Here is a 17,047-nt window from a genome sequence, read left to right on the forward strand (position 1 = left end):
CTTACATAGTTAAAAACAATAGAAATGCAAACAAACAAAAACCATAATAAAAACTATACAGTCGTCCCTTGGAAGTTGAACGGAATCTGTTCTGGAAGTCTGTTCAACTTCCAAAATGGTCAGAAACCAAAGTGTGGCTTCTGATTGGCTGCAGGAAACTCCTGCAGCCAATCAGAAGCCGTGGAAGCCCCATAGGACGTTCAGATTCCACACTTCCAGGTTTGCAACATTCGAGAGACAAAATGTCTGAGTACCAAGGCATTTGGGATCTAAGGTACTACTGTACAATTAGAAACAGCAGCAGACAATATAGTATGTTAAAAGCCAAAGCGCAGTGTGAAGACTAGGGAAAGGGCCAGGGAACCACAAATCAAAGGCATGCTGAAATATTTTTTTCCCCAAAAAAAGCAGCAAATGCTAACAGAGAAGAGGACCAATATAGATCTCCAAGGGGAGCGAGTTTCACAATCTTGGTGCCATCACTGAAATGACCCTGTCTTTCATATCCATTTGTCCAATGTCACACAAGGATGGGACCAAGGGTAGGGCTTTTGAATCTGACTAAAAGGGGAAATCATGAAAGGGCAAAAGTTTCCTAAGCTGACTTGCCCCTAAGCCATGTATGGTTTAAAAACTAAAATCAACACTTTGAGCTAAGCCCAGAAATGAATAATGTGCATTGATAATTGGGGCCTTAGCCCAATTTTCACACCACAAAATGATAAAGTGTTCTTGTAGGAGAACTGATGCACCCATCTTTCATAAATATGACCAGCTTCATCCTCTAAGACAATGGACAATGCTTCCAAATTTCAGCCAACTCTGGCAGAAAATTAAAAAGTTAGAGATGTTTTCTTTCCTTGGAAAATAAAATTTAAAGGTTCGCTGCACACACAAAAACCTACTGATGGATCTGGAGACTCAATCAACTCTGAAGGGGCTCCTTTGCCTGAAAATTTCACCCATTTATGCCGAAAGGAAAGGAAAATATGGCCATTTTTTATTCCTTATTACAGTGGACGCTCGGGTTGCGAACGTGATCTGTGCGGGAGGCACGTTCACAACCCGCAGCATCCGCAACCTGCAGCGCTGCATCTGCGCATGTGTGGGTTGCGATTCGGCACTTCTGTGCATGCGCAAAGCATGATTTAGCGTTCTGCGCATGTGAAAGCACTGAAACCCGGAAGTAACCAGTTCTGGTACTTCCGGGTTTCGGCATGTCCGTAACCCGAAAATGCACAACCTGAAGCATCTGTAACCTGAGGTATGACTGTATAGTCATTGGGGACACAACAGAGCTTGGATTTAACAGATAAAATTTGAACCTGAATGGAATTGGAACACACAGCTGATCTGACACAAACTGAGCTGCTTCCAAACACTGCAGATACAAGGCAAATATTGTGGTTGCTGCACACGCCATACTACAGCCTGAATTCCATGGAAAATACCAAGCTGTGGAGCATGTGCATTTTATGCTGGCTTGGTCATGTCCACAGAATGGAAGATGGCAGGATCCCCAAGGATGTGCTGTACAAGAAGCTGGCTTCGGGCACCAGGCCCATTGGCAGACCAAATCTGTGTTACAAAGATGTCTGCAAATGTGACATGAAGACTGGCAACATCAGCCCCACCATGTGGAAATCCCTTGCAGATGTCTGCAGTGCCTGGAGACAGACAGTCAGATTGTGCATCCATGACAGTGACCAGAGGAGGAATGAGCACTGGGAGGAGCACAGAAAGAAGAAATGCCATGGTACACCTGCAAGAAGAAGAAGAAGAGTTTGGATTTGATATCCCGCCTTTCACTCCCTTTAAGGAGTCTCAAAGCGGCTAACATTCTCCTTTCCCTTCCTCCCTCGCAACAAACACTCTGTGAGGTGAGTGAGGCTGAGAGACTTCAAATAAGTGTGACTAGCCCAAGGTCAACCAGCAGCTGCATGTGGAGGAGCGGAGACACGAACCCGGTTCCCCAGATTATGAGACTACTGCTCTTAACCACTACAGCACAATCAGACACCTTCAGCTGCCCCAGCTGCAACGAAACATGTCTCTCCCATATTGGTCTTTACAGCCACAACAGGTGCATTAATCCTCCAACAGTTTGACTTCACCCTTGAAGGCACACTCTTCCACTGTCTCCCAAGACAGACCGATGGCAGCTGAGCAACTGATGCATTTTGTCTCATATTTACAGTTTTGGCATTTCTTTAGGAAGAGTGGCATATGCATATTTATAAATAAATGAAAGGCGTAAAGGAATTTTTGTCTGATCTGTATCCTAGTTGTGCACTGTTTCCCTAACACAAACAATTCAATGGAACTGAAATAACCCACCACCTTTGGACCAGCCTGCCTAATCTCCATGTTGTCCAGCCACAGTATGTCAGTGTGTTTACTTAGTGCTGCTTATGGCTGCAGGGGGGCGGAGGGAATGGGAAGCTCAGAGCTGAGAGCACATTGAGAGCTGAGGAGCTGCTGCAAGCTTTATCATTAGGTAGAAAATGCGGCATGACAGACGTTATCAGGCCTTCCAAGGAAAGGCAGCCACAGTGCCGCAAATGTGCCTTAAGATTTCCCTTTCCCTTACCTTTCTTCTAGCAATGGACAGAATTCCCAGGGCAATGATTAAGTTAATGTGCTATGAATAACATAGCTGGAGAGAGGCTGCTGCTGAATAAGAATAAATACTTCATGCCAGATACATCAGAGAAATGTCCGGTCTGCTCCAACATTTCCCCACCTGTAGCAGCTTTGCAGAACAGAACCCCGTAGCTTTTCCAGCATTCTGCTCAATGGAGAACTTCAGTGGTTTACAGTTAGAAGAAAAGAGATCTGTAGGAATCTAAAGGGAGCAGTTTGAACACACACACTGTATACATACAGCATACACATTATATAGTGTTGTGCACAGCCCAGTCTTGGGGTGGTGAGAAGCTTCGGCTGTGCAAGCACCTAGCAAGACTTCCATTTTCTTGGAATGAAGGTCAGTAGAGGCTGTTGTCTCCTTAGGATATATGGCTTAATTTACACATATATACAACCTGAACATAGGATGGAGGAACTCCCAGCAGTCATTCTCCACAAAACTTGTCTTCCCATTAGGTTCCCAGGGAGATCCTCGAGCTATAGCTTTGGGTCCAGCACAGAGCAAAACAAACCTATGCATCTCCAACATCAACCAAAACTCTAGTCTCCTTGGTACAAAATTTCAGGTCAGGGAAGAACCCACTGACCCCCTCGTCCCTCAGTTGCTTCTTTGGGGATTTTAAAAATTATCTCTGGCTCTTTTTTGTGTGTATCAAAAGAACATGGCTGAAATTTGCTGACATTGGTTACTATTCTGCCAGTGACAATGTCCTAGAAGAACTACACCCTAAGTCTACTTCAGTGGAAATTTTACAATGAAAAGTGCACCAGGGATGTAATTTTACCCCCAGGTGTAACTTAGGGATGTGCAAATCAGTGTCCTCTCTCTCTCTCTCTCTCTCTCTCTCTCTCTCTCTCTCTCTCTCTCTCTCTCTCTTTGCATAAGTGGCCACCCAAGAAAACACCAGTATAATCCCAATGTAGCCATGCAAACACAAAATTTCCAGATAATTGTGACATGACTGTGCAATAGTGTGTAAAATACTTCTGCTACTTAAAGCAAAACCAGAAAAGATGGTGGAGATCCAGGACTGGATCTTTCATTTATTTAAATACTGTTTTTAAAAGGAAAAAAAGCTCTGGTGAGCCCACATCAGATTAAGACTGCAGTGCACTGGGAGTAAAACACTTTCCCCACTGATAGCAGTATAGGTATGTGTCTGATAGGGTTAGATCCCCTCTCCTCCAACACTATGGCCCATAGCGTTTAAACTCTTTCTAATACAGTATATTTAAATTGCTATCACCCACCCTGCGGCCTTTTGATGAAGGGCAGGTAATTTATAAAATAACAGTACTGTTGTTTGGGGGAGTTTCGGAAGAGGGAAATCCCCCCTAAACCCCAAAAATAAAAGAATCTATTACAGTGGTACCTCGGGTTAAGTACTTAATTCATTCCGGAGGTCCGTCCTTAACCTGAAACTGTTCTTAACCTGAAACACCACTTTAGCTAATGGGGCCTCCTGCTGCCGCCGCGCCGCCGGAGCACAATTTCTATTCTCATCCTGAAGCAAAGTTCTTAACCTGAAGCACTATTTCTGGGTTAGTGGAGTCTGTAACCTGAAGCGTGTGTAACCCAAGGTACCACTGTATTATAATCTAGCTAATATTTGGGATATTGTAAGGGGAAATGCAGGCTGCAGCAGTCCTGGGTGTAGCCTATGCAAATGAGCCTGGATGGGCTGGTTGAATGTAAGTCTTCATGAAACAATTGACAGTCCATAGCAGTTCAAGAGGAATCCCTCAGGTCTGTGCAAAACTGGTGACCAAGGTGATGGGGAGGGGTCTGAGGAAGGAGGTTTGGGTTTTAAAGCAAGGTGTGCTTTGGCAGAAGAGGAGGGGAACAAAGAGGAGTCCTCCATGAGCTGCTGGAGAGGCCAGAACGCCATGCGTGGTCTGGAAAGACAGAACCATCTTGGCAGGCTGGCTGAAGGCAGGCTTAGGATAGAGGCCTTGGAGTCCAGTGCTGCACTGCTGTGGGGAACAGACCCCTCATGAGATGACCATGCTGTAAGATCTGGACTCTCTTCATCTGAATTCAGCTGTAGATATGTGAATAAATCATATTTCTTAAAGCTACAACAGACCCTGCTAAGCCTTGATTCTCAAGGGAAACATGAGCTCCTGGAACCCCCTGAAATCTTTATACTGCTCTGCAGAGGTTAGCATCTGACTTTTGCAACAACAACAATAATAATTCCAAATTTCACACACACACCTGTGTTTACTAACATTTAAAGGTATAGTAGATCTGATTGCTGATCTCTGTAATCATCTCCAGTTCAGCCTCAGCTCATTTCAAAGACCTCCCTGTCCCTAAGAGTGATGGTGTCTCTAGGTGAAACTCTACTGATGACTGCTAAAACATTTGTGTGCTGTCCCTTGTAATCCTAACAGATTGTGAGTCTAACATGTGGAACAGGAGTGTGGCAACTGTGATTAAAAACAGTATATAAAGTGTTGAAAAGCATAAAGAAATAGCCAGGCCTTTCACCACCTACTTTTGCTATTTTAATAGCACCCACAGTGGGGTGGAGAATTTCCTGGCCTGGTGCCAGACAGGAATAAGAACTGGGCTGTAAAAGCACCAATAACATTTTGTTTAAAATTGTAACTACTCCAGACGTTTGCTTCAGCACATCCAAGCTTTACAGTTCTTTCTTTCAGGGTTTAGCGTAGGCTTGAGAAGGTAGGGGAGGGCAAGTTGTCAGAAGAGATTAGTGTTTTCCTTTGCTCTGTCTTGCCCAAAGAAAATAATTGATGGGTATTTGAAGGATTAAGAAATCAACCCAATTTATTACAAATAACTCTCTGATCATATTAACATAACAGAATTGGGTTTGCTGAGCAGTGCTTAAGCTTTCAATGCTTAGATTACGCTGAGCTTTACTGGGGGAGAAAATTTTCCAAATCTAGTGATTTAATGCAAAACAGATTGTCACTCCTGTCCTATATATTTTATTTACCCCGGGCCACTGCTTTTCAAATATTAGCATCAAATATTTATCTGTTCAAGTTTCAAAAGGAAAGCAAAAATACATAGACAGATTGAATTAATAGGAAGAAGCTGAGCTTCTTGTTCCACCAAACAGGATCACTCTGGAGGACAATGATGTCTTGAATGCTAAGTGCCACAAATATATATATATATATATATAAAACTAATCAGGTTTTGGATGTCCACACAAAAGAAAACAGCCTGAAGAGCATATTTAGGTTGCAAGTCCCAGATCATGTTTATTTATAAAGCAATAAATATTCAAAGAAGCACAAATAAATTGCACGGGTGTGTGTAAACAAACTGTACAATAACTGAACCAAGTTCAGGAAGGATTACTGGAAAAAAAGACTTCAAGAAGCATGTTGTCATCCTGAGTGGAAGATGAGTGGAGGGGGGGGGCAGGGAGATGCTTAGAAGCACTTGCGGTGGACAATTGATGGGCCAGCCTCATCATACTCCTGTTTGCTGATCCACATCTGCTGGAAAGTTGAAAGAGATGCTAAGATGGAACCACCTATCCAGACAGAGTACTTCCTCTCAGGAGGGGCAATGATCTAAAGAGAGGGAAAGAAGCAAGGTTCTCAGTTTCCAAACAATATAACTGCTTGTATAATTGTTTCTGCTGTCCCATAAGATAGCGACACACAACCTTCATACACATTTTCAGATTTGGGTAAAGTTGAAATTACTCTGATTTTCAGTTTGGAACATAAAAGATGTGCTCACCTTGATTTTCATGGTGCTGGGAGCCAAAGCGGTAATTTCCTTCTGCATACGATCTGCAATACCAGGGTACATGGTAGTGCCACCTGACAGTACATTGTTCGCATACAGATCTTTACGTATGTCAATGTCACACTTCATGATGCTGTTGTAAGTAGTTTCATGAATACCAGCAGATTCCATGCCTTGGAAAGAAAAGAAAATGTGTAGTCATTGAATGATGAAGGTAGAGGAAATTTTATGAAATGCTGTTCGTAAGCAGAAAGCTACATAAGAGAACTGAAAATGCAAAAAGCCATTTTCTCATCAAGAATTTGCCATAAAATTGGGTAAAGTTTTTTTTAAAACCCTAATATCTGGGTTAATAAATAAGGCATGAAAGGAAAGGAGGCAGGTGGGATAGTTTTTAATAAAATATAATAATAATAATAATAATAATAATAATAATAATAATAATAATAATAATAATAATAATATAAAAGATTCAGAATGTGGCATAATGCCAGTTATACCACAGAAATGTAGCTTGTTCAGAACTTCACAGGTGTCACTGTGTGACATTTGGCTATACATAGGGGCTGTGGAAACACAATCACTGTGTTCACAGAAATGGTTGTTTACTGTGTTGCACTGATTCGTTTTTACATTTCTCAAGGCAACTTTAGCACACCAAAGCTTTAAAGCAACGTTCCAGGGAATGTTAAGATTGTTTGCATGAACAACAACAAAAAGTGCTGTATGAACCGTTTTTGTGTCAGCATGTTAGATGGATATGCACAGCACATGTCCTCATAAATTTATACACAGCACAGTTTTTTTTAATGACTGGGCTAATTTGATTTGACATGATGCAATGTAAGACTGATAGCCCACATGGTGAGAACTTCAAGGCACAGTGGGCTATGCTAGCAATTGCATTTGAAAGTGGAGAAATGCAGAGCCTGTGTTTATGAAGGCGACAGATGATGAAGGTATGAGCAGCAGCTTAGCTGTGAGCATGGGGAGAAAATACATCAGAAGTAAGAATTTACGGGTTACGTTCCAATGTATTAGTTGACAGGTGGCTGCTTAAAGTGAACTGAAACTTGATCCTTAACGAAACGGCAGCTGACGAGCAGCTGCATTTGAACACACAAAACTTACACTACAAACACTTGCTGCATCCATCAGATTTATTTGGCAGAACAAGGGGAGATTACTATCTCAATCAAATCAAAGGTTGGTTTTAGGGAATAGGAATCTACCCCAGCCTTTCTGGAGCTTCAAGTTATCTTTGGAGCATTTACAGGGTGCAGTTCTCAGGCACTGCTCTAGTAGCATCTCCACTCATTTCAATGGATCTTATGCGGAGTTGTCCCTGCAAACTCTATTGAAGTGCAAGGAGGTAAAACCTCTGCAACACGGGGTGCATCGTGTCCTTTGTCTAAGGTATATAAACCCTCATAACTATGGCTCAAATAAAACTCACAAATGCAGTCAATCAAAACCACAATGCCAAGCTACTAACACACAGCCTTTCCTCAAGCATATTACTTTCCTTTATTTGTAACTCGTCACTTTGACGTTACTAACATACTGGATCTGGCATAATCTGGAGTGCCATTCTATATTTAATAAATCATTGTTGTTGTTGCTGCTGCTGCTGGGCACTAGAAGGGTCAACAATAAATTAGCCATGGATACAAGTTTCTGCAAGGCCAGAAGACCTGCTCTTTATTGCATTCAAGATTCAATTGCCAAAGAAAAAATTGTACTTGAGGAGCATTTATTGTGATTATTTTATTTTGTTGAACATCGCAATGTGATTGGCACAGGACAACCACTCTGGTCTTTAAAGTAAATGATGTTGTGCCTTTGGCATTCATGCCTGCGACACAGGCACATCCATGGCAATAGACATTCGGCACATAAAACTAGGGAGCTAGCCAGATATGTAGATATTCCTAATGGATGTCTCCTCACCCCTCCCCAACACCCCTAGTGTAATTAGTCATTTTGCTGATGGAGAGAAGCCTCACACAGCTGGATAATTTAATTTAATTAACTGAGAAGAATAACCAAGAGGATAAAGTTATTAGGCCTCAGACGCACATGTTTGTTGGACTAGATGCAGTAATTCTTCGGGATACACGTCTCCTCCTCCCCCCCAAAAAGAGCAAACTCAACAAATGAGGATTTTTGCTGTGTGGTGAGAACGTGTGCCAAAAAAAAAGGAATGCAGCAGCAGCTGACAGCCAGTTCCAATGCTACATTTTACTCCTTTAGTGCCACAGTTTGCTAGACACTATCTAAACAAAGCAATCCATCTCCTTAGACTTTGTTATCACCTGCTAAATACAATAAAGCCCCCCTAAACTGGTCCTTGGTCATCAACAAGGCTCACAGTGGGGATGGGATGCCATTCCACACAGACATAACAATGTGGTGGAGCCAATGTGGTGAAGTGGTTTTTGTCAGACTAGGACCTGGAAAACCAGGGTTCAAATCCACACTCAGTCATGAAAGCTCACATGAAAACCAGTCATTGTCTCTCAGCCTAAACTACCACAAAGGGTTGTTTTGAGGATAAAATGGAGAAGGTCAAAACCATGTATACTGCCATCTTGATCAAGTACCTTGGAATAGGGGTGGACTTTGGTAATATGGCGCCCTGAGTGAGGTCAGAATTTGGCGCCCCCCACCCCAATACTACTTATTTTCACAATAATTCCTTTTGGTACAGATGCTTCGTTATGGATCTTACTAGTAGCTACCCATGGTGGTTGTTGTTGTTTTGCACCCCAGCTCAGCCCTGTGTGTGGGAACCACCCGCACCACCCTAAATCCAGGAGAAAGGTGGGATAGAAACTTTATCAATAATAACTCTCCAAAGCATCTTCAACCCCAAAGGGGTTAGATTTCTCCATGAAAGTATTTTAAGCCATTGTACACAGCAGCAAAGTTGTGTCTAGTATTTCAAAGCAGACATCTAAGCAGATGAGGACCTACACAAATTGGGAAACTATGATTGTGTATTTAAAAAATGTACTCAGCAAGTGCCACAAACAAGAAATCCTCCTTTTAAGGAAGATACCATTTATTTCTTATGTAGTAGAGCAGGTCTATGGATAGTCAAGAGCAGGTGCCTATTATTTTTTGTGGCTATAAAGTATGTGTTGCATGTAACTTGTATATTATATACCGTGGTACCTCTGGTTACAAACTTAATTCATTCTGGAGGTCTGTTCTTAACCTGAAACCGTTCTTAACCTGAAGTACCACTTTAGCCTCCCACTGCCACTGCGCCGTCACCTCACAATTTCTGTTCTTATCCTGAGGTAAAGTTCTTAACCCAAGGTACTACTTCCAGGTTAGCGGAGTCTGTAACCTGAAGTGTTTGTAACCTGAGGTACCCACTGTAGATGGTGCACTAGTTGTTCTATAAGTGTGATATGCCATTGTAATCAGTGAGATGCTTTCTTCCTTAACTGATCTTGTTGGGGGGGCGGTTTGTTACCAGAAGTTTTAGTTCTGTGATTGAATCTGGCCTAACTATCCCACTACCTTCCCCACCCCCCAATCGCCACACACACTTCCTTCCGTCAGGCACTTGTCAGTAGTAATGATCCTAAAATTTGTGAGGGATTCTGTAGCACAGATGAGTTTTGCATGGGACACTTACCAATGAAAGATGGTTGGAAGAGAGTTTCTGGGCAGCGGAAACGCTCATTCCCAATTGTGATGACCTGGCCATCAGGCAACTCGTAGCTTTTCTCTAGAGAAGAGGAGGAGGCTGCAGTAGCCATTTCATTCTCAAAGTCCAGAGCAACGTAGCACAACTTCTCCTTAATGTCACGGACAATCTCACGTTCAGCTGTAAAGGCAAAACCAGAAATTAATGGCAGAGAAGAGGAGATAAAGGCCAAGGAAAGACAAGTGGGAACCAAGGCGAATGAAAGTGTATTGAGGAAAGAAACCATCCCTTTCTCTGAGAGGTTCCCTGCACTCAAACAGGAGTCTAGAGATCTGTCACATCCTGGAGGTGCCTACAGCATCACTCAATATCTAGATGGGTTGAAGAATTGTAGGAGAAGCAGGATTTGTGCAAAAGCAAAGTCTTGCAGGGTAAGAGGAGAAAATGGTAGTGGGGGTGGCCCATGTGGAATCTGGCAAGAAGCACAGTTCCAGTCAGAGGATTAAAATATATACCGCATTTTTTGCTCTATAAGACTCACTTTTTCCCTCCTAAAAAGTAAGGGGAAATGTGTGTGCGTCTTATGGAGCGAATGCAGGCTGCGCAGCTATCCCAGAAGCCAGAACAGCAAGAGGGATTGCTGCTTTCACTGCGCAGCGATCCCTCTTGCTGTTCTGGCTTCTGAGATTCAGAATATTTTTTTTCTTGTTTTCCTCCTCCAAAAACTAGGTGCGTCTTGTGGTCTGGTGCGTCTTATAGAGCGAAAAATACGGTATTTTTTAAATCCATTTTATATGACTTCGGCTATCATTGAATTTAATTCTACCGAGTTGCTATTTTCAAGTCTTCTAAAAGTGGTATGTGTTCATGTAGAATGTAGCAAAACTCATGTTTTAAAAGAAAGTTAAGCAGAATATTTTTGCATGAAAGGTGCACATTTTATAATCAACATGTTTGGGGAGGGTTTTATAATAAGCGGAATTAGTTCACAGAAATACCTTTTAATTGTGGTGACAATGTAGGCAACGTATTTAGTATGTTCAACATTTTGTTGCCGTGCTTGTGTGTATGTGTAGTCAAAATCTTCATGGACAGATAGAAATATATATTAAAACAAACCGTTGCCCCCACACACACACATTTCCAAGTGAGCCTGAATTGTGCTTACCAGTTGTCACAAAGGAATAACCACGTTCTGTTAGAATCTTCATGAGGTAGTCGGTCAGATCCCTGCCTGCCAGATCCAGGCGCATGATGGCATGAGGGAGAGCATAACCTTCATAGATTGGGACATTGTGCGTAACACCATCCCCGGAATCAAGGACAATACCTGTGAGATAGTAATGGCCAAGAACAGATAAGCCTCTACGCAAACAAACCTATAGCAATGTTTTCAGGAGCGATGGGGCCTTTCAACAAGCAATTTAGCAGGTCAGAAGAATTTGTATGCAAATAAAGACTCAAGTGGTATAACAAAAATGAATGAGGAGGAGAGCTTTCTTATTTCAAATAGTTCTCAGCATCGTGCCACAGACCATAATATCCAAGGCAAAGACTTCCTGAAATTCATCTTCAGCTTACCTTTTCTACCAGTAATGGTACTGTCTTCCATTGCAACTATGGTAAGATATTTTTTTAATACCGAGAGTATTTACTACAGATTGTTTTCCCCCCAGCATAGCGTGCCCATGCTGTATTCACAAAATGGTGTCATTTATCCCACAAAGCTGCTATAACATATAAAGGGCCAAGAGACCTGATCATCATCCTTCATCTTGGCTAGGCAATGGTCAGGTGAGAAGGAATCACATGATTGGCCTGCCCATATGGTAGGAGAGCCTTCTCTGAAGTGGTAAGCCCTTTATGGAATCATCTTGCCTTCTTTGTGTTTGTTTTGGCACCCGCTGAAGACCTTTCTGTTTACCCAAGCCAGGCTTTTTAAATAATTTAATCTGGGCCTGAGTCCCTGTTTCTTAAAATCAGTTTTTAATTTTGGGAGTTTTGTTGTACTTATGTAGTTTGTTGTTGTCTTCCTTTTCAATGGCTTTATGTTTTACTTTGTATTCCAGGTGGCATTTCTTACTTGTATATTGTGAGCCACACAGATAATTTCATATTATGGGGTGACATTCAAATAAATTAGAGAAATCATAAAGAAAAAATGGGAAGGCACCAACTGCAGGAAAAGAAGGGAGGAACGTCCCAGGTGCTCCTAAATATGTTTATTGGGCCCTTTGGTCTCCAGCTTGGTTGGTCTCCAAGATGGCGCCAGGCCCTATGGGATTTGGGATACATATATTGATGCCATAGTGTTTACAGGGCACCACTTAGAATGGCTATTACCATGCCTGCAAAGGGAGAAAAAGTTGGGGGTCTCTAATGTGCAATAGAGACTGGGCATTATTGTAGGAACTACAGCTTTTTGAGAATCTAGCTCAGGGTTGGGGAAGCTATGGCAACTCCAGATGTTGCTTCAACTACAACTCCCATCATCCCTGATTACTGCCTGGTGTTGGTTGGGGCTGATCCTAGTTGTGCTCCAACTTCTGTGGAGTCGCATGTTCCCCATCCCCGATCCAAATTTAATGCAGAATACAAGGAGGGAGTGAACTTGGTTGACTTAGGTGTAGAGAGACTGCTAAGCCAAACAACCAGGTGCTTTTTACCTGTAGTACGTCCAGAAGCATAAAGGGATAGAACAGCTTGGATGGCCACATACATGGCAGGCACATTGAAGGTCTCAAACATGATTTGGGTCATCTTTTCACGGTTGGCCTTGGGGTTCAGAGGAGCCTCGGTAAGCAGGGTGGGATGTTCTTCGGGGGCAACACGCAGTTCATTATAGAAAGTATGATGCCAGATTTTTTCCATGTCATCCCAGTTAGTGATAATGCCATGTTCAATGGGATATTTCAGGGTCAGGATACCTCTCTTGCTCTGAGCTTCATCACCTACATAGGAGTCTTTCTGGCCCATACCAACCATGACACCCTAGAGGGCAGAAGAGACAAGAAAACAATGCCAGGCATTGTGAGACAGTGTAGCTTAAAGGACAAAATGATTGACTTCAGTGTGAGACAAGCGGAGAAAAGTTGATGAAAGATGGTGTCAACAATTCATCATTTAATTCATGTTATTAAAAGGTCATTTTCTTCTTTCGCTTGGTTATGGAACAGGTATAAAATGTGGGTGAATGAAAGCTAATATATAAAATGTATTTAGGGTGCATTTGCATCACCTGTCATTTAGTAGTAGTTTACTAGTTTGTTCCAGCACTAACTACCACAGTAAAAAACAACAACAACTTCTCTAGTTTCCTCACTGGCAGCACAATGTGGACATTACTCCTGTACAATATTTCCACGTACTTCCCAAGATGAAGTAATTGATGGTTGGTTACTGTTGAAGTAAACTACATCTGTTTGGCAAATGCAGCCTCAGAAATTTAAGGAACAGCATTAAAGCATTTTGAAGTTATACTGATGGCATGCTTCAAGTTCTTCCACTTGAACTGGATAGCTGGGGCTGGGTCATGCCTGTTTGTCATTGCATCCATGAACCTGAATGGGCCAGCATAGTTCAACACATCACATTTGTTAGCAAATACATCCAATGTTATGTTCCAGAAATCATGCCAAGTTAAAGTTTAAAAAGTTAAAGGTGATCCCTTTCTATGGTTATGGGGAAAATTGGTTTTTTAAGACTTTTACAAAATTTGCAGATCAAGAGTAGCCCTTCAGAGGACGATGGACTACAACTCCCATCATCCACATTCAGCATGGCCAGTAGCCAGGGATGATGGGATCTGTAGTTCAACAATGTTGGGTGAGTATAGAATAAGGATTGGCACTGCTACTACTTATTTGAGGAGACCCAAAAGTCATGTATTTATCATAGGTATTAGATTGTTGCCAATCAACATACAAAACTTTAAAACTATTTTTCAACGGAAAGTGAATAAGAGAAAGTAACAGCCTGGGAGGTAAGGCAAAAAGGAAAGTAAGCAAGAGAATAAGATACAAGTGAGAAGTAAATACAGGATAGAAAAGGGGAGAAATGGAGCAGAGGATTAAAAGCAAAAGAAGCAATAGAATGGAAGTTTAAGGGGCCATGGAGTAGTAAGAGGACGATGGTATGGGTGATATGGAAAAAGTCACTATTTCTGATCATAGTCCATCTCACAAGTCTGTTGTGAGATATGGAATAACCCCATTGACATTGACCTAAATTCCTTGGAAGGTGATTGGAATGCAAGTGAGGAAAATAGGATTATAGAAGAAGCAGGGCATGCAAAATTGCTTTGCAGCTGCAAACTACTGGGGGAGAAGGTTGCTATTAATGAGCATTTATATAAGGTGCCAACTGTACATTGTAGGTCCTACAACATGAGGCACTGTGGAAGTGGCATTGTGCCAGACGGGAAGGTTTAGTTATGTGCAGCAACTATGTACAAGACAGGAACGGGAAGACCGATTTATATTAGTTTTCAAATCACTTGCCATTTAAAAAGGTGGAACTCACCAATGGAGAAGAGGAATAGAAGATCAAAGCAAAAGGGGGGCAAGGAATTTAAGTGTCACTAGCAAGTAAATGAAGACGGAGCGAGGATTGGAATGTCAAAAACTGGAACATGAATTCAATCAATCTATTGTGGTCAATGACCAAGTACTGTAGAAAACGAGTTCGAGGAGCGTTGTGTCTCTTTATGCCCAATGCTACAAGTTTATGATTTGTAGAGGCACACAAACTGATCTGCCAAACAGATAACGAAGGGAAAAGTTTGCGGCAAGGGGAGGGGGCGATTCACTGCAGCAGGCTGAAGAAGAGAAAGTTAGAGAAGAGAGGATTGCTGGGGGAGAGGGAATTCTGGAGAGGGAAAGACCGGAGTATACAGTGGAGCTAGGACGGGTTTTAAAGGAAAAGGGGGAAAGGACGCGTGTTCGCGTACACTGCACTTTGACAGACCCCCGGGCTAGTCAAAGGAAAAGACTGGTCTCTCCTTATTCTTGGGTGTCGTCGGGGGTGGAAAGTTTACCTGGTGCCTGGGGCGGCCGACGATGGAAGGGAAGACGGCGCGAGGGGCATCGTCTCCGGCGAAGCCTGCCTTGACCAAGCCCGATCCGTTGTCGCACACCAGGGCGGTGGTCTCCTCGTCGTCACACATCTCGGGAAGGAATCAGGGAGCTGAAAGACACAAGATCGGCAAGTAGGGCACGTCGTCGGGGCCGGGGGCCAGACCGAAAGCGGCGGCAGCGCTAAGCAGAGAGCCCCCGAGGCTGGGTCGCTTCGCCCCTCCCGATCTCAAAAGACCCTTCACGTCTAAGCACGAAGAGACAAAACAAACAACAACAAAACTCCAGCCAACCGAAAGTTTCCCGCTCGGGCCGGTTCCAGGCTTCAGGCAACGGCTTTAGGCTTCCTTCCCCACATGCCACCCATGATATTCCTTGGCTACGCTCCTCTAATTCATCCGGCGGGGCTCCAGTTACAACAGGTCAGAATGCCTTCGCGCCACGGGAGACCCGACTGTAGTTGGCGCGGTCTACGCATTGCTTAAGCAGGTGTCGTGTTTGGATCGCTTTAGGGAGTTAGCCCCTCTCGAATTCAACGCCGCCCGCCTCAAGCAATTTGTGGATCGCAGCGCTCTCCGTTTTCTTGTATTGCCCTGTCTCCAATCCCGGGACCCTCATATTTTTGACTGAATGCAAATTTGGAATCCCAGTAAGGGTTTTTTTTGGGGGGGGGGGTGTCAGTACTTTCAAAGGTCGTTATTTCTTGGGATTCCCCTCCCCGCAACTGTAAAGGTGGGGAGGGTGAAATGTAAAGTTAGAAATAGCGCGAATGTGGGGGCTAAGAGAGCAAACACAACATTTCTTTGTTATGTCTCGGGCAGCGCGCTGCAAGCAAAACAAAACCACCGGTGAATTTTCCGAGGGAGACCAAATAGCTCAATCCTACACAGTTAACTCTGAGAGTAGTTGAACTTAAACCTGTTACTCTCTAGCCATCTCTTCCCTGCGCGCAAGCCGCGCAGCGCACCCCAAAGGCGATCCACAATCCGAATGGGAAGAGTAAATTTAAACCGATCTTGCCTGGCGCTTCATTGGCTGAAACAGCGCGATCCTAACCGTAAGTAAGTCCTATTGGATGGGGCTTACCCCAGGTAAAGCGGGGCTAGGATCGCAGCGCGAGGCTGCAAGTGCGCACAGCCCCATCGAACAAAGTGTGACTTGCTTCCAAAGGTAGATCTGTGCGCAGGGTTGCGCAGCGGATCCAATTCACTGCTTCGTAGCCCACCCAACCTCTCTGGATCGCACAGTCGCGCAAACACACGTTCCGTCGAAGGCAACCGAGGTGCTTGGCAGGGAGGCTGCCCCGAGGATGCCAAGCGCGGCTCCTGCCTTGCCGCATCCAGGCTTAGACGGCCGGGCTTGGTCAGCTGCGCTACTCACCAGCTCAACACTTATAACTGCGCGGGGGTCCTGAGCACCAGGCTGGGTCCCGACTCGCAGGGAGCGCCACCCATTTATACTCGGCGGAGTGGCGGTGTCACTCTCCGGCTCCTGAGGGACCGGCCAGGCACCTTGTCCTTATTTGGTCGCCTTCACGCCATTGAGGAGCAGCGAGGCCATTAATGGAGTAGGGAAGGCAAAAGTCACAGCCCGGGCGAAACACTCGGGGCCCCACAGCCCATGTAAGGTAAGCCGAGGGGGTTTGTAGTCCAGCTGCTAAGGGGGATGGCCAAATAGGGAACCCTTTTGAAGGGGAGGGGGGCGAGTCTGTGTGTATGTGGGTGGGTGGGTGGGGGGTGGGAGACTCATGCCAACCCACTTCTGGAGGCAAGTTAAAACACATATGCCTCCTCAATGAATGGAAGTGGCTTTCTCCATCTTGGTGCGCTTAAAGAATCTCAAAGCTGTGGAAAGATCAATGAATTAAGCTCTCGCTGCCACAGTGTCTGGCATGTGTCACTGCAGGGGGTGGGGGTGTCGGCAACTAGA

General features: G+C 43.9%; 1 protein-coding gene across 1 annotated transcript; it reads right to left on the reverse strand.

Annotated features, from left to right (window-relative positions):
• Positions 1-5,860: 5,860 nt before the first annotated feature.
• On the reverse strand, positions 5,861-16,637 carry ACTC1 (actin alpha cardiac muscle 1). The gene is made up of 7 exons (XM_081209661.1): positions 16,499-16,637; positions 15,082-15,230; positions 12,713-13,037; positions 11,215-11,376; positions 10,035-10,226; positions 6,377-6,558; positions 5,861-6,204 (listed from the first exon to the last, which is right to left on the reverse strand). The coding sequence occupies exons 2-7, from the start codon at positions 15,208-15,210 to the stop codon at positions 6,061-6,063; spliced, it is 1,134 nt and encodes a 377-aa protein (XP_081065787.1). The 5' UTR covers positions 15,211-15,230; positions 16,499-16,637; the 3' UTR covers positions 5,861-6,060.
• Between the last annotated feature and the right edge of the window lie 410 nt (positions 16,638-17,047).

Source organism: Podarcis bocagei (assembly GCF_964188305.1).
Source record: "Podarcis bocagei genome assembly, chromosome: 1".
Taxonomy (NCBI): Eukaryota; Metazoa; Chordata; class Lepidosauria; order Squamata; family Lacertidae; genus Podarcis; species Podarcis bocagei.